General features: G+C 42.6%; 1 protein-coding gene across 1 annotated transcript in view; it reads right to left on the reverse strand.

The window, feature by feature from the left end:
* dip2ba (disco-interacting protein 2 homolog Ba) overlaps positions 1-22,038 on the reverse strand; it is a 47,931-nt gene that overhangs the window by 7,522 nt on the left and 18,371 nt on the right. The window contains exons 2-29 of the mRNA XM_082520121.1: positions 13,421-13,492; positions 11,952-12,107; positions 11,302-11,427; positions 10,938-11,174; positions 10,713-10,841; positions 9,790-9,909; positions 9,402-9,599; positions 8,982-9,073; positions 8,792-8,902; positions 8,460-8,583; positions 8,185-8,294; positions 7,899-8,001; positions 7,749-7,813; positions 7,550-7,643; positions 7,235-7,354; positions 7,003-7,117; positions 6,598-6,737; positions 6,308-6,444; positions 5,712-5,792; positions 5,500-5,627; positions 5,134-5,248; positions 4,847-5,048; positions 4,581-4,693; positions 2,565-2,645; positions 2,286-2,409; positions 2,030-2,151; positions 1,255-1,366; positions 764-873 (exon numbers count right to left, since the gene is read on the reverse strand). Of these exons, the coding sequence (XP_082376247.1) occupies positions 764-873; positions 1,255-1,366; positions 2,030-2,151; positions 2,286-2,409; positions 2,565-2,645; positions 4,581-4,693; positions 4,847-5,048; positions 5,134-5,248; positions 5,500-5,627; positions 5,712-5,792; positions 6,308-6,444; positions 6,598-6,737; positions 7,003-7,117; positions 7,235-7,354; positions 7,550-7,643; positions 7,749-7,813; positions 7,899-8,001; positions 8,185-8,294; positions 8,460-8,583; positions 8,792-8,902; positions 8,982-9,073; positions 9,402-9,599; positions 9,790-9,909; positions 10,713-10,841; positions 10,938-11,174; positions 11,302-11,427; positions 11,952-12,107; positions 13,421-13,492 (3,437 nt within the window). The remainder of the gene's footprint in view (positions 1-763; positions 874-1,254; positions 1,367-2,029; positions 2,152-2,285; positions 2,410-2,564; positions 2,646-4,580; positions 4,694-4,846; positions 5,049-5,133; positions 5,249-5,499; positions 5,628-5,711; positions 5,793-6,307; positions 6,445-6,597; positions 6,738-7,002; positions 7,118-7,234; positions 7,355-7,549; positions 7,644-7,748; positions 7,814-7,898; positions 8,002-8,184; positions 8,295-8,459; positions 8,584-8,791; positions 8,903-8,981; positions 9,074-9,401; positions 9,600-9,789; positions 9,910-10,712; positions 10,842-10,937; positions 11,175-11,301; positions 11,428-11,951; positions 12,108-13,420; positions 13,493-22,038) is intronic.

Consider the following 22,038-nt stretch of genomic DNA (forward strand, 5'->3'; position numbering starts at 1 on the left):
CCGCTTTAGCAATGCTCAAAGCTGACTGCAGTTTGTGGGCTTCTGCCTGACCACACTAAAAGCTTCCTCAAAGAATAACTTCTTCCTCCACCAAAGGAGCACTTTAATGCTTTGTGCATTTTCCAGCATGATGGATGTCTCCAGCACCACGTCTCAAGGCAAAAGTGATAACTTAGTGGCTCTGAGATCATCAAATTAACATTTCAGAGCCACAGCCAGGAAATTCCCCAGATGTTCATGCGATCAAGAATCTATGGTCAGCCCTAAAAAAGTGCATGAATAAGCAGAAGCCCACAAACAACCTCAATACCAATGAGGCAGGAGTGAATCAGCTTAGGAGACGGACAGTCAGCATCCCAAAATGTCAGCACACTGTAAATACTGACTGTAGGCATAAATTTGATTTATTAACCAATAAAAAAATTTGAATGTCATTTTAACTGCACAAATGTCCTTCACTATATCATAAAAACAAACAAAGTATGTTAAATAGACAATTTGTGCAACTACCAAATATTTTTGGCCATGTCTGTGTAAATATGAAAATATTTAATCTCTGTGTCATAATTCTGTTGTCAATACACTGAACTAGACCAGCTGGGTGAAGGTCAAACATCCAAGAGAAGACACAGAAGCAGAAAATTAAACATTTTCTGGCTAGAGAAATTCATATTAAAAAAAAAAAAAATGAAATCACAATCATTTCTGTTTGTTTGTTATTATTATTTTTGGAGTATGTACAGGATTTGTGGGAGTAATCTACCTTGACTCCAGTCAGCATGCCTGTGGTGGACACACTGAAGTCCAGATAGGCTAGCATCTCAGCTGTAGGAGGTTTGTAGATGTGTGGAGGCCGCTTTCTTGGAAGATCATCTGTAATGCGAGCGAAGTGAATTTATGTTATGTCTTTATTGGACAAAATAAATCAAATACTTCTTGCTAATACATCTTGCTCTTAATGCTACAGTCTGATAATAGTCTGGTTGAAAGGGAAGGTGATATCATTTCACGTGTAATTTTATCCTTTCAATGCACATATTAAAAATCCATACTTTTACTTTTAACTCACTGCAACACTCTTATCTTCAGAAATGAGAGCTTAAAATAACTGAAACGTACTGTACATGTCTGAAGTTAGTCAAAGCACAAACAGTGTCTATTTCAAGCCAAACCTGCTAGCATCTAAATACGTGCACAAACGCAGCGACACCCAGCTGCTGCACGTTACTCTAAAGGCTTTCCTAATTCAGTCACCTGTATCAATGATCGTGGGCCACGTTTTGACATTGACGCTGGCAGCCGCCTCCCTGGACCTGAGGATCCTCATGAGAGGCTGTGTGGTGAGGATGCAGGCTGCTTTGCTCACCTGTGGCACACAACACAGAGCACAGACGCGGTCGTTTAGAGCCACAGATTAATGTGAAGCATTCAGTTATTGATATTTCATTGATCTCCAAAGTAAAGCCCAATTTCATTTGCTTTGCCTCAGGGAAATCAGTTATAGTGGCCAACAGAAGTATTCATTTCATTAGTGAAGGGCACTTCCGTTGATGTGATAGTTTATTAAAGTGGCGGCTAAAAAAGCTTCATATTTGTTTTAAGGTCAGCGATGCATATTTCAGTACATGAAAGTGATCCAGTATGGACAGTGCAATGTCATAACTGTGCTTTTGTCTCCGTTGCTGTTTGTCTGTCTATTCAAACAGCTCGATTTTCAGGGAAATTGGGAATAAGGAACCCTAGCTGTGATTGTGGATCACTTAAAAACAAAAACAAAGAAAAATGATGTATTTGCATTAGAGAAGACTCACAGAACTGTGTTCTCATTGTGAACTACTAGTTTTGGATAAATCATTACAAAATTAAGTGAAAAAAAATTAAACTGAAAATGAAAAATGAGCGTAGAATAAGTACAAAAACAGTTTAAATACTACTCAATGTACTCAAATAATTCCACATACATTACTCCATTATACTGTGGAAATACTCGAGTAAAAAAAAAAAAAAAGCTGTGGTGAAGTGCACTCACGTCAATGATCATGCGGACAGTGGGGAGAGTAGCAGCCAGATTCTGTGGGTGGGGCGGCCTCACAGTCACAGGGATGACCCCCGCGTAGAGACAGCCATAGAAGGCGGCTATCAGGTCGATACCTGCAGGAGGAGGAGACGGGAACCTGGTTGAACTACGACGCCGTTAAAATACTACATTAAACAACAGCACTTTTACATATTATTTGATATGAAAAACTAGGAAGAGTTGAAACGTATAATAACGGCGTGCATACCCGGGGGATAAAGCAGCACCACGTTGTCTCCTGTGTTGAGACCTCCTCTCTCCATCAGGGTAGCTGTGATTTTCTCTGCTCTCTTGTGTAGCTGAGCACAAGTTGCTGTGCACACTGCTACCCCCTAGAGCAAAAACAGTGCTGGTACAGATGATCTCATACAACAAAATGGATCACCATTTACAGAGTGGCACCATTTCCGAGGTAAAAGAAAGGTAATGGTGCACGCCACGTATGCGCACGTTTCTTATGTTTACTGTATGCTCATGTTTAGCCTACCTTAGCATTGAGCAGCACGTATAAAACATGGTCAGGGTCCATTTGGGCTCTCCACTGCAGAGCTTCAGACAAGAACTGGTGCTGAAAAGGCAAAGAAAGGAATCGCTCATTACATACGCATCACAGATGGATGATTAAACACACAAACAATGTTTTAATGCACAGATAAATTACACAAAGCGGCACTGTTGGCAAATAATAACTTATTTGAAAGTGATTAAAGAGAAAAATATTTTAAAGCCTGTCTTCAAAATAACAAATAAATATATAATCAGTCCTCTCTGTGACAGATTTGTTCATTTTAAACAGAAAACACTTTAAAGTACGTCAAGGACACAGTGTGACGCAACAGGAGCACAGAGGTGTCCAGAGTATTTGGGTTTTTTAAGTTGTGAAAGGTCATGCTGGGACCATCTGCACCAGGAAGGAGGCAAACTGGAGCCACAAGCTCACAATCTGTGGGCCTTTAAAACAAAGGGGTCATGACAACTTTGATTAAAAACAAAAAGTTTCTGCTAGTCCCTCAGAATGCTGTTTCTTAAATAAAGGCACTTCACAAGATTTACGCAGTTACATAAATGAGTATTAATAGAACTATTAATATATTAATGTCATTAGCATCTCAATCTGTGGTGTCAAAAAGCCGAGGAAGCAGTGCACCAGACACACAAGGACAGGACCTGAAAGTAAAGAATCCCTTTACAAGACAGAAGCCAGGTGACCACTAGGAAGCACGTAAAAAACAAACATTAAAAAAAACAAGTAAAGATAACACCAGCTAGACGTACAGGGATATTCAGCAGTATCGCACCGTCAGACACTGGAAAAGTAATCGTTTGTGCGTCGTGCTCTGGTCAACAATGAGTGAGGAGTCACATCATGCAGACCAGCTGCCCTGGCAACTCATAAAGCCATGCTGCACGTGGGAGCAGAGGTGCACGTCAAAATACTTCTAATATTCTAATTCGTACTAATGCGCAGGATATACGTATAGTGCATCACAGTATATTATTAGAACATCTTCTGCAGTTATATATGCTAAGTGACAGATTATAATTGCTTAAGCCTTGCACTTGCACATTTTGTAAAAGATAAGAAACTTCTTCTCACTCAGAGGAGATCAATGTCTTTTAATTCATTGCTGACTTTTTGGTCTGGCAAAGCTGCAGCAGACTGCTGGCCAACTCCAGGCTTAAAATAAGATGGCGACGTGGGACTATTAAATAAGGCCCGGATGAATGTAGGATGTGACCTCATTTGTAATGTGCTGCTGTATATTAGTTTTAATGTGTGGACCTCTGCTGGACAAGGAAGCTAGCCTGCACGGTCATCTCGCCGGGCTAAGCTGTACCTGGTGGCCGTCAGGTTATCACAGCTGACTGACAGAAGCAGCATGAGCAAAGAGGCGGGTGGGAGGGATGCAGGGGGGAGGGGAGGCCAGACTAGAGCCTTACCATCATGGTGGGCCACATACAGAGCTAAAGCCCAACCCAAGCAAAGTAAAGGCAGAACAACAACAGAGATTTAGGATAAGGCATCAGCAGTCATACTGCCTGACAGACGCAGGCTCATCTCATTAAACCTGCATTCATGGCATGTTTACACATCAGTTTACCTTACCAGCTTAATTTGAACAGGTTTGTATGACATTAAAATGATTAAAGAATTTGATAATTTTCCAGTTACTACATTAAATAAGCTTTTTTTTTTAATCCAAAATCCAAACAAGTTCAAGCTTATAATAATGTCAATACAGCAATCTGAACAAAACACTTGCTCATTAATCTTCTGCCATCTATAAAGCAACCATTGCAGTTTTGCTATAGCGTGCAAATCTTTTATTAATGGTCTCACTGTGCAGGTGTTGTACACATCATAGACACTGACTCCTTTAGATATTAAGGCAATTCAAATTCCTACAAACTAAACTGGTGAAAAACTGTGCTGCACTCTGCTAAATCCACTACTAGACCTCATATATATGAAATCAGTGGAGTTTGGTCTGTGTGGCAGTACCTTTCGAATGAGATCCTGGTCCTCCACCACGCCCAGCTCTCTCCCTATAGCCTGGGCAATCCGTTTCCCTGCCACCAAGTTGCCAACCAGCATAGAAGCTGGACCAACGTCCACTGAGGAAATCAGAAACAATCAAGAGTCGGTTACACAACGACAAACTTTCAACTGCCAGCTGATGGCACATCCTCATTATTTCTAGCTCCCTCTTCATGCTACAGCTTTATATTGTATACAAGCATGATTCCATAATGTCTAAGACAACCCACCTGGCTGCTTCTGCCGGGGCTTGGGCAGGTTTGTAACACAGGTGTGTGGGCACATGAGGATATTACAGGGGTGAAGGTTTCCCTCCAAAAAGTTCTGCTTGGTTTCACAGATGTGGATGCCTCCCAGAGGCGTCTTTGGGAGGGTGTTGGCTTGGACGAGCGCGAGACAGTACAGGCCAACCTGGTGGATACTGTCAATGGCCTAAAGATGGAACATGCATCAAGTACACGTTAATACAGAATAACATAATATTAATCAAGATGATATGAGCAGATGTGTGATTCACCTGCAGCACTCGACTCATCCACTGGAAGCTGTCTTCTTCACTGGCATCGGGCCTCTGCTCTGCCACAATCACTATCCTCTCATCATAAAACACCGTCACAGAAAACACTGCGATCCTGCACAGATGCCAACAGAGAAGTGAGTGCAAACACACAGCTAGACAAAGAAACCAGCAGAAGCTGCAGGATGCTGAAGGGATTTTTACTAATTACCAATTAAATATCACTAAATTATCCCTGCTCACATGTGTGCGTCGCTAGAACATTCTTACTCAGTGTGCATTATGAAGTAATGTAATGCATGAACACACACGCTGGGAGCACAGTGGAACCTCACTGTGGTTCACAGCGGCCTGTCAGTGTCTCACCTCCCCCTGTAAACTGTTTTGACCGGCTCCACTGCTAGCGCCGTGGCCACCAGGTCGTCTGCATTGTGCCGTCGCCCGCTCACCATCAGGAGCCCCTCAATCTTTCCCACAACAAATACCAGACTCCCCTGTGGAGCAGACATATTTAACTCAGCACAGACATCCCAATTGCAGAGTACTGGAACTACTGTAATTGTGCATGAGCGACCTACCGGTCCCACGAATCCAAGCAGGCCAGTTCGAGTGAAGGGAATTTCTCCAACGGGCGCTCCGGCTTGATTTACTGGAATCACCTAGAAATTAGCACAGATGAGAGAGACAAGTGTCATAAACACAGCACAGATTGCATTTCAAGGGTAAATATACTGCATACCCCAAAATACTGCAGTTGTAGTAGTACAACATAGTATAAGCCAAAAGAAACACTTAGTGGGTTCTATTAATAAAAATAATGGGACAATATTTAAACCATGAAGTCTATAAAGCATTTTATTAGTAAATAAGGAAATAGAAATAAAGCAATTATTCAGTGACGTCTGTGGCTCCATCTAGTGGGTAATTTAAAACTAGTACTCCTTTTCCATGAGTCCATATTTTAAATACACAAGGTCAAACAAGAAGGGACGGAGCTCATTATAGCAGAGAGGGGACGTACGGAGACTGATGTAAACTTCATATCATGTCTCATTCCACTAATTCAAAAGCCACAGCATGTTGTACCTTTTTAAGCCATCAACATTTACCATTTTAAAAGTAAATGTTGGTACAAAGCTGTAATTTGTGTGACAACATTAAACCTGTGACAGACCTCAAATGTGTTTTTGGTGACACCCGGTAGGCCGTAGTACATGGTGCCTCCAGCACGTGAGTTGATCACGATCTCTCCTATCTCGTCCGTCTTGCACAGCTGAGGAGATCCCTCTGGCTTCACAATGCACATCAGAGCTGAAACAAACAAAAACAGGTCAAAACATTAGAATTATGTAGACTTGAGCTTCTGTATTCTAAAAGAAAGGCCATACAGTCAGAATGTACAGTAAAGATGTGACAGCTGCTGCACTTCTGCACTGCCAATTACACCTAACAGTTGTGGCTAACCTCCAGGCATAATGTGACCCACATCCTGTACAGTCAGAGCAGAGTTCTTGTCTTCTGTGTTCACCCGGATCACTCCGTGGCTCAGCCCGCCCATGGACAGGATGGCCCTGGCTGGCAGTGGAGCACCTCGCGCACCTGGCCTGTACAAGGTAAAAAAAATGTACATGCTTTTAACTTTTTATTCTGAAAAGTGTATTTTTCCATTTTCATGACCCATACTATTTGCGAGTAATTGCTGCATCCCTATGAATATTTACAGATTTCATGCATTTTCAATAAAGGACGTCTCGGTTAAATTTAACTGTATAAATTTTGTTCTCACAGAGATGAACAAATTTATCCCTGTATGTGTGAAAAGCACATGTCTCTCTGTTTATCTCTTTGCTCGTGTGGTTCACGTTGTACCTGCGGATGGCCACAGTCAGGGCCTCGGGAGAGGTGGCACACGGACAGATGACCTCAGGCTTCAGACCATGAGACTGGAACACATTCAGGAAAGCATCACACGAGGACACAGACCCTGAAGGTAAACAAAGGGTGAAAACATTAACAAAAGTAGGTAAAAGCAGCTTAAACCCACAGCACAACATTTTAAAATGGCCATGTATAGTGACTGTTTATTACATTAGTTACTCACATGGGTTGGCTCCATCAGCTACTATAAGCATGCGTATTGAAGACAAGTTGATGTCTTTCTGTTCTTTATGGGCCATCATGGCCCAATGGAGGTCACGGCACTTCACCAAGGCCACACGTGCTATGAGAGGGTAAGAAAAAGCCCTTAAGCATCATTTCTCTACTGTTTTCTTATTAAAACTTTTTTTCTAACATTATTATTATCCTAGCAGTCTGTAAAATACTCTGTCTTATTAATATTGTTTGCTTATTAACTAAGCAAACATAGTAAAATTATAAGAATATGGAGTATAAAAGAAAGAACATTTGGCTCAACCTTTGTGAATGTGAACCCTTTGCACCCAGGACATGGGACAGGCCTTCATGACAGCATATGGCACAGTAATGGTGTGAATTCTGTTCATGACACTCTGCAGGGAAGGAAAAAATATATAAAAACCAACAGTGTCAATAACATACTGTACCACACACCAAATAAAGGGCATCTAGTCAGCAGCAGAAACATCCAGTCTCACCGTTAAGACGCCATGCCACAAGCCCATATCTTTCTTACAGTCCAACACATTGACCAGTGTCTCCCCTAAGATAGAAAACACATGAGCAAATGAGTGCGTTCACCAGCTTCAAGTCCACAAAGTTACATGCAGTGTTTTATAGTCTCTGACCTTCACAGTAGTTACAGGCTTGTGTCAAAGCTTGACAGTGAGTCAGCATGGCGATCTTGGACACAGCGACTCCCATCACTGTTCCCTCCTTACTCGCTTTGTACTTCAGCGAGAAACAAACACACAGACAAACACACAGATGTCAACAACGTGTCAAAATTAATATCAGAGTCAAATAATAGTGTGCGAGTTACAGAAGATACATAATTGAATATATAACAGTTTACTAAAGATAAACTGAATCTAAATTAGAATGCAGAAATTAGAAATGCATTGAACTGCCTACCTCTATGTAGGCAGTGTCTGTGTTGGCAGTGGGAATGTGAGGCTGCCAGTCTTTGGATGGTTTGGTCAGGTACTTAGTGTCGGTCACTACCCATTTCATCCTTGGCCAACCTGCAACACGCAGACACAAAGAGCATGGAGCACACAAAAACTATTACAGCTGTCATTAGGAAAAAAGCTGCACTAATTACACTAATTTTGCAATAAAATGAAAGCATCCAGAGATGATTCCTGATGAGCCAGCAGCATTAGCAGAGGCAGTTTAGTCTTGCTGACCTTTGAACTGGATGATCTCTCCATTTTGTGTCTTGGGCAGCCCTTTGAGACACACCTCACTGGTCAACGCCAAACTCACACCACAGCTGCCCAACAGGAAGCCAATCTGCTGGCTCCCTGCATCCTATGAAAAGAGGCTTAGGTCAGGAAACTTCAACTCACAAGGACAGGCAAGCAGACAAAACTGTGACAACTAAAAGAAATAATAATAATAATAATAATATTATACTGGTGAGGCTCTCATTATCATAAACCATGCATTTGGTCCTAAACATGTGGAGCATTTTTCAGAAATCCCACAGAAGAACTGCTATGAAAACAGGTATATTTACCTGTCGGGACAGCGGCACCTCAATAGGCACAGGGATGACTTCAGCTAACAGACAGCCATAAAAGGCCACCCAGAACATGCCAGGATCACTGTTTGGATACACCAACGCCACCTAAGAAGCAGAGGAAATGATTTTCCTCGTCGTGCTACTTTACAATTTACTTAGGAAGAAATGACTGACAAACTCTTACTCGATCTCCAGGTTGAAGGACAGGCTCAGTCTTTGTGCCCAGTTTATTCAGAAGGGTATAGGCCAGTTTCAGACTGCGACTCCACAGTTTACCTATACAGGTTAAAAAAGAAAAGAAAAAAAAGAAAAGAAAAATGTCATCTTGTTTTCCACAGGCCAGATTTCTTGCTGTTAAATTGATGTGTATTATTGTTGCATAACTGTTCCATGATCGCTTAACTTCCCAACCCACTATGGGTCCACACTGGAGGCAATGTAATGTGGGAGTTGTTCTACTCGGGCCAACAAATATTTCTTCCTTTGATCCAGCTCATATGCAAAAAATATACCTGACATTTATAGAGTGGACACAACAATACAGACACCCATATTTGTGCTCAAAATCGACTTTAATATTCCTACGAGGCAACGTGTCGCTCACCATATGTGAGTGTGTAGAGTGGTTTGCCAGTGATGTCCAGGGCAGTGAGGGCAGGGCTCTTGGCCTGAGTGGCCCCCCAGCGGGCAAGGGCAGCCTGCAGGGCAGGAGGCCAGTTACTGACCACCCCAAGGGGCTCCCCCTTCACTGGGATGATTTGACGTCCCTCAGGCTTCGGGGTGTTGGGGTCCGGTTGGGGAACTAGGCATGAGAATCGGCAAGCAAGAAACTGTGAGTACTGGGTGTAACGCTGTAACACTGTGGTGTCACAACACTCTGGGTGACTTCCTAAAGAAGTGAAAACCCTTTTCAAAACAACCAAGAGGATTTCTGTGCTGCAGTACACACAACGGTGAAAATCAAGCATGACATATTGTGTTATGTGCCACACCTTCTACGATTTCCTCAGAGTCATCGAGGAAGAATTCGCTGAGCGGCGGTCTTTTGGGTCGTTTGAGTGTGTTCAACAGCTGCTGGATCTTAGTGGACACCCTGCTGCTGACAGGCACGCCTGGACAAACACCGAGAGCAGCCGCCGTCACCAACATATGCAAACAAACAATGACACACAGACACCCACACATGCAAGTTTATTCAAACATGAATCTCTACTTTAACACACGCTCTCTCGCTCACACAGGCAGTAACCTACGCACTAGCACAGTCAGGAACAGAATCAGCAGCAGGAAAAATTTGAAAGGGAAATTTGCACACAAGGAGACACAGAGTGGACAATTCTTTCAGGAAAATACTATAAAGGAAGATTTCTACTTCTACACCTACAGCATGAGACAAACGTAAAGAGAGGTAGATATCAGGATGGAAAGCAAGCTACTTGGGGCCTCTTCGGCATCCCTCCCCTTCCCCAGGTTCGATGTATATTACCTTTTCTTTTTCCTTTTTTAAATCAAAGTCAAGACAGGGACAGGATTAATGGACCCAAAAGAAAGAACACAAAATATCGGTCGTTAGCAGCATTCACCACACAGTGACATGAGGATGATGTTGAAGGTGATCGAGGATGAACATGGGTAGATTGTATGTTGATTGGAACACATTCAATCACTTTTCTCACTGCAATGCTTTGAACCACACAGTCAATGCAAAACAGTAAAACATCGTCCGATGTCATGATTAGAATACCAAAATGACTGAACTGCTTGAAATGAGGAAAGAACCAAAAGACAGTCACCCAGATTCCAAATATTTCAGAAAATGAAGAATACTTTAGAGGTTTTTCTCCCCACATAAAACTTTATACATATTTGTACCACAGCCAGACGTTAACAGACATTCTGGCTTAAGTGAGTGTACCGTCAGCAGTATCCAGCATGCTGGAGCGGCTCTGTCCACGGCTCATGCCCCTGACTGCTGGGGGAAGATCCACCCTGGACCCTCTGTCTTGAGAAGCAGAGGACGTCACATCTGGGGGGACACTGTTTTCTGTTAGGGCGGAGAAAAATAGCATCATCAATGGCAGTGACACCATCACTGAGATTTATGGATCAACGCTGGGAGTTCTCCACCAGGACAGTTTACCAATGCGTGTGTGGGCTAGCACGTCAGCTAACAAGGAAGCAGCAGGCTGAGGCTGGGGCTGGGGCTGACTCTTGGGCTCTCCATGGGAGAGGGTGGAGGAAGCAGATGAGGATGTGGAAGAGCTTTGGACGGAGCGGTTGATCCAGTAGTCGGGGCTCTGCAGGGTCTGAGCTAGTGCTGCACTGAGTGCTGCCTTTCTGCGCAGTGAGCCTTCATCCTCTGATGCAGAAGATGTGTCTAAGAGTAAGAGAAAACGTGAAAGAAATTATAATTCAATAACTTTTAATGTTTTGGTGAGGGTATTTTTTAGGAGCTACAATCACCAGCAACCATCTGATCTCAGAGTGGGTGGAACCAAGCTTACCTGGAGGTGTGCAGGTATCTATGGGAGACTGGACAAAGGCTGAGCGCCTCTTGGTTGGCATGGGAAGAGCCATTTTCTCCTCTTTATGTTTGGCCAGTGCTGCCTGGACAGCTTCTGTATGGATGTCTACATAAATATAGAATAGAGAATAACCCGAGTGAGAAAAACAACAAGGACAAAACCTGTGAACTTCAGGTTAGTGATCATGATCAATTCTCTGGACAATGAAAAAATCCAACTAACTCAGTGATTATATCCAAGGAGAATTATAGATTTACAGAGGTTGATAAGGTCTCTTGGAGAAATTTCTGTCACCCTCAGATGATAAGGATGTTTAGGAACAACCCAGGAACCACCGAGGCTCGCGCCTGCCATGAAGTGGAAATTGCTGGAGCACCAGGTTATGCCATTAGCGCGCCAACGTTAAACCCCGTTGAAAGTTTGTGAGGATATAGCTCCCAAATAAATGAAATTCTATAATTGTTTTAACAATTAAAGTTAAAACAATGACTTGAATTGTTTGCATTCATTCCACTCTTGTTGTACCTTCATTCCAAATCAAAGAAACTATTTAAAGGTAAACTCCGTGATGTAAACTTTTGACCCCAACTGTACCTGTGTGCTTTTGTAGTGAATTTTGTGCTGCATACCTGATCTGTAGCGCTCGTCCCTGGCGCCTCCGCTGCGGTGTGAACGATGGTGTCTGGAGGCTGAAGAGGTGGAGGGGCCCGGGGCCTCAGGACTGGGGCTAGGGTCGGCACTGCGGCTCGGGGAAAGCTGCACATCTGGTAGAGGCAGATCCACATCTACAGAACAGAGCCCAGCATGTGAAAAGTCAATAAAAGTCTATATTTAGGGGACCATTAATAAAAGCAAAACAAACAATCTAACATGAGATCCAGGAAATTCAGACAAACAGAGCACACGTTGCTTTACATAATGCTATTACAGCAACGTGTAGGCATAAATATTATATGACCTTCTCTGAAGCTCTCCAAATTTAGCCTCATACAGAGCCTGTGAACAGTGAAATAAGGACATGTACTTGACTGATGCAAGTTATACTGCTAACAGAGTACATGAAACTGGGTTACATTTATATTTTTAGTCAACTGTCTTTTCGTCCCGGAGGGAACTGGGTAACTGAGTCCCTGAGGAGATGATGGTTTTGAGGGATAACAGGACGAGTGAAGGAGCACACGGTCACCCCTGGAGATTCAAAGCTTTCTGGTGTATGCTCTGACATTCAAAGCAAGCTGCCAGCAAAAGTCAAACGAAAGCAAAAATCACTAAAAACAACGGGACTGAAATCTAGATTAATATACGATCTTTGCGTGTAATCACATAAATGTTTTGGCAGCACAAGTCAAAACAAAGGTTAAACTAGAGGAAAGGGAAGTGTAGTGGTGCTCTCTTTTTTTTAAATAGCTTAAAGTGACACATCGAGAACGATGTTTTTTTCATGCCGCTGCTAGCATGGTGCAATACTTTCCGAAGGAAACACCACACCCTTGCTTGAGGAAACTGACAGACAAATCAGTTTGTCTGTCACATAGTAACACAGAGAAGCTTTAGTACTTCCCCACAGCTGTAAACTGAAACCAGTTTCAGAATGTATCACATTTACTGGGTACGCACTAAATACAGCAGAAAGTCTGACAGGAACTATGGGTTTGTGCATCCGTGGCTTACCTGTGGTGATGCAGTTATTAAAGATATTTGTGCATCACTGGTTACCTTATGTGCAATTCTCATTTTGGCCACTAGAGTGCCACAGAAAGCCAGAAATTATGTTGCTAACTTGGACAAAGACAATCAACACTCACACTGAGAAGTCAGTCAAGTTTCTTCTCAAAGAAATGAAAAAAGGAAAAAAGTACAATACGACATAAAGAATCCATTTTTTGCCTCCGTTGTTCTTTTCACATGTGAAAGAATAATCAGCTCAAATGTAAATTTGAGGAATCTTCTTATGCAATCTAGCCTCGTTTTGCTTTTCAGCCTGAACAACAATAACATTGCTGACAGGGGAGGCGGAAAAAAAAAAACACAAATGGAGAAAAAGAAGAAGGAAGGCAACATGAAAAAATTCCAAGAGCAGAAGAAGAACTGGTCTTACTTGGCAAATGGGAGATGTAGGAGGCCAGCAGCTTGGCTCTCTTCTTCTCATAGCCCTTCTGCGTGATGTCACCTAGGAGAGAGGACAGCAACACCAAACTGTTAGGTTAGTCATAATTACCACACAAACTCCAGACAACTACGTACACACAGACACACACATGTACAGCCTCTGCTTTCACTAATACATTTTCAGAGGGTTGAGTCATAATAATAATAATAATCCACTTTAAACCAAATCCACTGAACTCCACATGCTGACAGCTAAGTCCATTTACAACAAGGCGAAGAGATAACGCCATTGTTTGGCCTTACATTAGCCCCAGTGAATAAACATGCCTGCTGGCTATAAAACCCAAGTATGATTCCACTGAGCCGCATGTAACCAGGCAGAGAACAGTGCCAAAACATTGGGAATAGTTGGGATGGTAAGCAGAGCAAAAAAGGAAGCCATGTGAGCCAGTTTCACATGGGACTCGGTCATTTATCTGTCCCGACCTTTTCCCACTGTAGACCCAGCACCACCCCTTCCTCATTCGGCCTCGGCCTGGCAGGATTCCCAGTGATACTAGAGTGTGCTAGAGAGCCGCACAGGCCTGACAAAGTCCATTAAACTGGGACCCCAAAACACACAGTCTGCTCACTGCAAACATGCATGAAAGACACACCCTTACATACACACACTCCCCTTGAAAACACAAACAATCCTAATGCTACAATCTCCCACACTCTCTCTGTTAGTCGCCTTCTTTTGTGTGCAGCGATAACACCGCATGCTATGTCAAGTGCCAATCGCCAAACGGCTGCTTAACCTCAATCTCCTGACACCTCCTCCACACTGACCAGTGACAATGGGGGGGACCTACCGGGGGGGGGGGGGGGGGGGGGGGGCTGAGAGTCACTAGCAGCAACAGGGAATGCAGACCAGTGTGTGCATTAAGCAACAATGAAAGAAAATAAGGAGAGAAACGGTGAGCCAAGGTTCAGCAGGGAGACCGGAGGGAGGTGTGCTGGATAAGCCGGGGCTGGGTGGGGAGTTTCGTGTGTGACTGAGATAGAGTGTGTTTTTTCTTAAAGTTTTCTCACACTCTGGTCACTATCCAGTGGAGTGTAGGATTTGCTTGTATAAACAAGAGAATCAGAAAGGAAGTCCCCTCTATGATTGTGTGTGTGCCTGCCAGAATGAGTTAAATATGAGACTTCTTTTTTTTTAATCCTTCCGATACAATTTGTAGGTTTCACAACACTCATATTAAGAGAAGCAGAGTAAAAGTGAATAACCTTCGTAGAGAAAAAGCCAACAAAACAAAGTTGAACAGTTTTAGAGTGAAAGGCAGTGTGTGACTGAGTGCCGAGTGCTTTGTCTTTCCCTCTGTGCAGGGGAGCAAAAAGAAAAAAATGGGGATGGCAAGCATTCAGCTTGGAGTTCATGCCTGGGTTCACACACTAGGCTGAAATTCAGACACAGCAGCTTGTTGCAGTCTTTGTTTCTCCATCTCTCTAGCATGCTACAGACTTGTTTATACACAGGAAAACACTCATAGGCAGACATGCAAGCGAGACAATCAGCAGCAACTTGATTGTAGTGGACTGGAGCAGTTATTGTTGTTGGAGACAAGGTTACGCCAAGCCCAGTCCTGGTGCCCAATTGGTGCCGGGAGGGAAGAAGGGGAAGAGATGGAAAGATGGACGGAGCGCCGTCGGTCATTAACGCAGACAGAAGAGAGTCTGTGCTGGTGTCGGGCAAGTACAACAGACACGGATTGGCACAGGCACACCAGCTATGTGGCTGGCAGTGGGAAGAAAGACACTGAAAGGCTCTGGGTTTAAAGACTGACTGTGACAGCTGGTTCAAAACAGAGAAAAAGCTGTATGTGTTAAGTGCAAGAATGTGGTGTTTTTGAGTGTGAGCATGAACAAAAACAGTACAGTAACTGTGTGTAATCTGAGGTCAGGGGACAGGATATGAGCATTACCCCACCCTGTGTGTGTGCTGCCAAAATCGTCTCACTGTGTCTGTCTAGAGAAAGAGGAATGTGCTGATTGGAAAACACCATACTAACAGAGAGGGCCAACTGGCCAAGAGAGAATGCTCATAGTTCCAAAAATGTCCCTGAGGTGCAGGAAGCTAATGTATCTGTGCATGTGTATGTGTGTATACACAGCTGGGGCAGGTTAAAGGGCGCTTCAGCACACAAGAGAATGAATGCTGACAGGGCCTGAGGTGTACTGGCACTACAGGCCTTCCCTGTGAGATGTGTGTCAGTATGTCAAACCAGGAATGCGTACTTCGTCCAAGGATCGGCTGAACCTGCCCAGCATGCTGTGATAGAGGCACAGTATCACCAATCATCATCTTTAAGAGCATATTAAAAATGTGTGACAAATCTCACATCTATAAGCAATTATCAGTCCTTCTCCTTGGCAGCCAGACCTTCTAACTGACTGTTTTTTTGTGTTAATCGTGCTGTTTGTGACATTTTCAGAGCTCATTCAAGACCAGATGACAGTGACCCTGTGAGGCTTCTTTTAAAATATCCGATGTTGACCTCATACTTCAAGACAAGTCATACAGTGGACTGATCTCCTAATAGCTGGCAGCGCAGGGTCACAGAGGGGATAAACACACTCACATGAACGGCATTCCCAGCCACACTGATAACTGCGGAGGGCTACAACTTTTTCTGACACAGTAGGGGATTACGGAGCACTTCAGATTTAATCTGCACTGGCATTCTCCACTATGATCCGGCACATTAGAGCCATTTGAGGTTTTGGAGATTAACTGTTTATGTGTGCACTGTGCATCACTCCACGCGTACACATCTTGATCTTGTTGTCAGGGTGTTTTCCTGGAGGCTCCGATTGGGTCTTAGACAGGTAGCAACACACAAAGGAAATTTTCTTTCTAGTTATTTCTGATCATTTGTGAATAAAACCTCAAACTGTTACAACGATGATTACTTTCCTGTGGGTTCTTTGCTAAAGCCTCCCTGGGAGGAGGCCACAGGAGAACACCCTGGTTGTGATTTCGACTTATATGTGGCGTGACATACGCTCGAAAAAGCAGAAAAAAGATATTTTTATGAACCTGTGAAAGAGGATAAAGTCAATGGACGCCTACAGCACTGTGTGCCCCGTAACCGTGTCAAATCAAATCCAAGAACTGAAACCATCGTGAACAGTGAATTTCTCTCTGACGACATGGCTGGGCATTAAGCATTCATGACATAACATTTGCTCCCTGTGGTTTTCCAAGCAGCTCAAATGTTGAATCATCGGACTGGCTGTAGCTGATACAGCTAAAATTTCGCTTCTTGGATTACTATTACCCATGAACGGCACCCCTTTTTGTTTTCCCAAATACAAAGGGGAAAAAAGCTGTTAAAGAGAACGCTTAATGGTCAGCACATGACCTGGACGTATACACGAGGTTGTTTTTGGTTGCGATTTGTCTCGGTTTGTGTGTTTTATTGTCTTTACCTTAATTCAGTGTGATCTTCTATGCACACCTTACTCTGTCCCTCCCAACCCACTATGTCTGTGCTGTTCCTTTACCATTCTTCATTGCTCCATTGCCAATCGGGAAGAGCTGAAATTTGTATTGGAAGCAGTTTAATTCCAGCTGCCAATACCCAGAAACAGCACTGCATTTGAGATATTTATATAAAACTAAAGCAACGAGGTCAGTGTCTTTCAATCAGTGCCACAACTGCTGCCAAGATTTCTTCTCTTTAAATGATATTCATTAGGTCATGAAAAACTGAGAGGCTCAGTGAAGCGTTTTTTAATGCCAGTGATTTCCCTCAGTCCTGGAATCACTGCACAGTTCTCCTGAATGAAAAATCCAAATCTTGGCCTTGAGCTTCAACCCTGAGATACCAGCTGATCTATGGATCTCTGTTTAACAGTTAACACCCACCCATCCATCAGCCTGATCCACACACACACACACACACACACACACACACACACACACACACACACACACACACACACACACACACACACACACCATTAGAGCTGAAAAGCCTCCTGGCATCCACATGATATATGAACAAAAGGCACTGAGACAGCATTTTTCCTTAGTTTTCTTTCACTTCTCTGTAGAGGATGTTGCAACAATCTGATGTAATCTCAGCAAACATGGATTGTGTCACAGTGAATGCAAACTCCAAGGACCCTCTCCTGTTTACGCATATGTATTCAAGCCCCCTCCCCAACCGAGAGATCTCTATAATTACTTTGAGCAGATTAGCAAGTGACATGACTGTCACCCACAATTTCCGCTTGCCTGACTGTCTTTTGCACACAGAGACCTGCATGTGACAGGTTTCCTGTCAACCCATAAATGCACACAACCATGAAACTCAAACAGGATAACTGGCTGGATTACACAGAAAGCTGTAAATAAAACCCTGCTTTTACATCTTGAAAGCCATCCAGTGCTCACATTTTGGTCTCTATCCTAATCTGTAATCTGAGATTACATCTAACCTAACAGATTATATCTCTCCGTCTGGACGTTTGTGTAGACGGGGGCACAAATGTCTGAAACAAGGCTCTGTACAGTGCAGGACTGTTTTCTAAGCGTGGTGCTTCTAGCCAGCGATACCAGTTTGCTCTGCATAAAAGTGTCTTTGTTTGCCTGTGGGTTACAGTTTGGTGACAAGAGTGATGCTAATCTAGAACACCGTTACTACCCTATATCACAAGAAATACATACCAGGGCAAAAAGTTGCTGTTCTATAAATCCACCATGAGGAAATGACTGTGAGATAAACAGGATAACTAGAAAAAACATGGAAAACAGCCACAGCCTGCACATTTACATATAAATACACACATAAACACAGGGGCTGAGAAAGGAGGAACTAACGTCACCCACAAGATCTTATTTATAGAGACTCTGAGCAGTGACACAAAAACAATGGGCAGACTGTGCCGAGAACATGGATAAATAGCACTTGACAGGAAATGCAAACGAATGAGTATGACACCAAGGCCATTTAATGGCACCTGGTCATTAGTTAAAGCAGATGTAAGAAGCTTATTTCCATAGAGCATGCTCTAAAAGGGAAGCAGTGTGGCAAGTACAAACGTTCCACTGCTGTGCTTTTGCATACCATGAAACTAATTTCATTTCAATACTGTTAACTGGGTTTGAAATGATTATCATTTTAATTGATCTGGTTGACTGACAGTAAACAGTGTTGTTTGATGACCGGGAAATCATTTAACTTACTCTTTTAAGAAAACTGAAAACATCCCTCGATCCAGCTTGTTAGCTGTGTGGATCTGCTGCTTTTCACTGATCACAAATGAAATATCTCTAAGTTTTGGAGCATTAAAAACAACCTGAGGCCCCTTATCATTAGATTTATGAAAGCTCAACTTGTGACACAGCTATGTATGCGTGATTATTTATCAAAGATTTCTATACTGTTTATATAAACATTCAAAATAGACATAAACATATGAAACATGCAGAACCACTGGATGTGACACTAGAGCACCAGCGTCATCTCCCACACACCAAAACAAACACACACAGACACACAGCTGGACTCTCTACCACAACAGAGGAGAGAAACTTGGATTACATTACACACAAAAGAGGGAGTGTGACTTCATTTTTCTTAAGCATTCAAGGCAATGTTACACAACTATATATTAACATGGGAAATATTTATAGGTCACTATTTATCCTTTAAAATATCTAGCTAGCTATATATCCATCCATCCATCCATAGACGGAGGGAGAAAGAAAAACTTTAAGGCAGTAAAGTTTGTTCATCTAGAAAGTCGACAAGCATCCTTGACTAAATGTGGGGGTTTCCCTCAGTTTACTAGCAGTTAAATCAGGTTTTGAGTATTAAAACCAATCAGTTATCACTCAGGAAATACTTGGTTCATGTCTGAATAGTGATTCAAAAACACTAATACATAAACCTCCTGCGTCCAGCACAATGTTTTTCCACTTCAAATCCAGGCCAAAAATTCCTCTGGGACCCTGGGAGTCCACGTGGGGGTTTTGAGGCAGACAGGGAGGATGAAGTGATCTCTGGACGGCTAAAGGGAACTGCTGGCCAGATACCGTAAGTAAGGGTCTGAGTAAGTGTACTTTCTCTTGTCAAAAATCTCCATTGGATTCGGTTTGTGTTTGGTTGGATGGAAAACGCAACTCTGACAGCCCAGCCTAGTCACGATTGAGCAACAGTGCCCAAAATATGGCTAGTTACCATTTGTCACTTTAACCTTCTGAACGATTTTTATGTACATCTTTCCAATAATGAATGATGCAGAAAATAAGTGCTCAAGCTCTTTTATTAGGTATAACTTATTAAATTCTAATACAAGATCTCCCAGTGACATAAAATGGAAGCACAAAAACTTTTTAGAAAAATCCAACAATAGCACCAAAAACTCATTGGTCACCGCAGCAACTAAGTGATGCTATCATGTCAAAATCTCAGCCCTGTGTTGAATCTGTGCCACGAAGAAAAAAAGCTTTGAAGCAAAACCTCCAACCCAGTACAGTGGCCAGTGAACATAGCACGGTTATAGCATGATTATAGATACAGTTGACTCAACACTTCACTAAAACTGTTTCAACAAAAGCTCAACATTCCTGGCAGGGGTGTTGTATTAGGTCACTTTAGTCTTATCTAGCTGTCCCTAATGAAGTGAACTTACAGATAAAAATTCGACAAAAGGTATGGGAACGACTTCTGAAAATTACACCCTAAAAAAATACAACAGCAAAGTTAATAATATATATATTATATTATTATATTGTGTAATATGTGACAAGAACAGACGATGTAACACAGTTTAGTATACAGTGCCCCCCCCCCACCCAAAGGATCACCACAGCGGATGGATCCACATGTTTTGATTTGGCACAGAAATCACGCCGGATGCCCTCGCTGACGCAACACTTCCAATTATCCGGGCTTAGCACTGGCACTTGGAGCACACTAGCTTGTAAGTCCCTGTGTTATAAGCTGGGTCTGTGCCTCTGCCTGATTTCCAATCTATTGTGTGTAAGGTGAATGCAATAGCCACTACAGATTAGAGCTATCAACACTATTATTTGAAAAATGTTTCATTTTATATTTTATTTATTGCCTTTCAGCCTGCTCCAGTCTGTGAAGACAGATCTAATTATGCCTCCCTTTTCATTTCTAAGGCATACTCTTATAAAAATCTCAATAAAACGAATGTGAGACATAAAAGAAGTCCAAGGGCTGTGCTTGGCCCAGATTAGTTCAAATGAACAATTTGTGCGTGGCTTTCAGAGATCAACAATGTGTTAAACCCATTTTCCAATAAATAATGAAGCAATGCCCAGCAAAGAGGATGTAACGGAAGAAGTGCGTCATACTGAGAACTAGAAGTGAAACCACTGTAGTGACATGTTTAACACAGGTATGCCTCACAGGAAATTACAGAGAAGGGCAAAGAAAAAATGATAAAATAAAGATTCAGCAGCTCTTAATGTGGACACGCATCTTAGTGGAACAAATGTGGGGCAATCCCACCTTTTAAACGTAATACCTGAGAAACACATAACATGCGAAGAAACACACCCACACATATGCAAACGACCAGTTCAACCACACCCGAGTCAAGTACCGAAACATTCAGTGAAGTCAGACCTTCCTGTACAGGACAGCAACAACAAAAAGTGCTGGCACGATTAAGATAAAAACAGAAGAAACAATAACACTGGACAGTCAGCATCCGAAACTTAATTTATCCAAAGAAATAAAACAAGTGTTTCCTTCGAGCTTTTTAAGCATTCATCTTGTGCTTGAGTTTAGAGCCCTACTTCCTCCATTACTTCTATTATTATTATTATATCAAGCGTTCTAGAGCCAGCTGTGAGTTTTGAGCTGGGAACTGCTGCAACAATAAAAGTTATCAGAAAACCACAATGAAACAAAAAAGACGGAACATTTGCTTTTATTCTTCTCCATAAGCAAGACGGCTTCTTCTTCACTTTAATCTTACTACTGTTAATGTACTACGCACACTAATTTGGGTAACGCCATTTCCCTCTAGATCATCACAGGCCAGCTGTATAATCTTGGCAGTGACAAACAGTTGCTGTATAGATAAATTCATATCACGTTACTTCATCAAAGTGATAAGGCTGGCAAACAACTGAGAGGACAGATTGTGGAGTCAGAGAAACTGACGTCAGGCAAGTACAAGTGAGCTGTTTGTTAGTAAGCAGCAAAGGTTAATGCAGGTTGTCCTCACTGAGACTGTACGGCAGACTACAACTGCAATGAGCGTTCAACTAACAGGTCTATGTTTGCATAACTGAGTGAGACCAAGGCCACATCCCAGGCTGATTTCTGGTCAGATTAGCTTGCTACCCCTGCCATGAACTGTATCCCCTACAGCAACTACGCAGGTGGATGAATACTAGCTTAATCATTTATTAATAAACAGTTTTATAGGCAGACTTGTCACAAGTTAATAAAGAAGTTTTATAGCATCTGTGCTTCAATGGCTGCTTTTCATTTACAGCAGACGCTTTCAGGGTGTCATTGTTGCGGGCCGGCTTAATGAAAGATATAGACCTGTAGTTCCCTGGCTATGACAAGT

The sequence above is a fragment of the Aulonocara stuartgranti genome, assembly GCF_965226115.1.
Source record: "Aulonocara stuartgranti genome assembly, chromosome: 20".
Taxonomy (NCBI): domain Eukaryota; kingdom Metazoa; phylum Chordata; class Actinopteri; order Cichliformes; family Cichlidae; genus Aulonocara; species Aulonocara stuartgranti.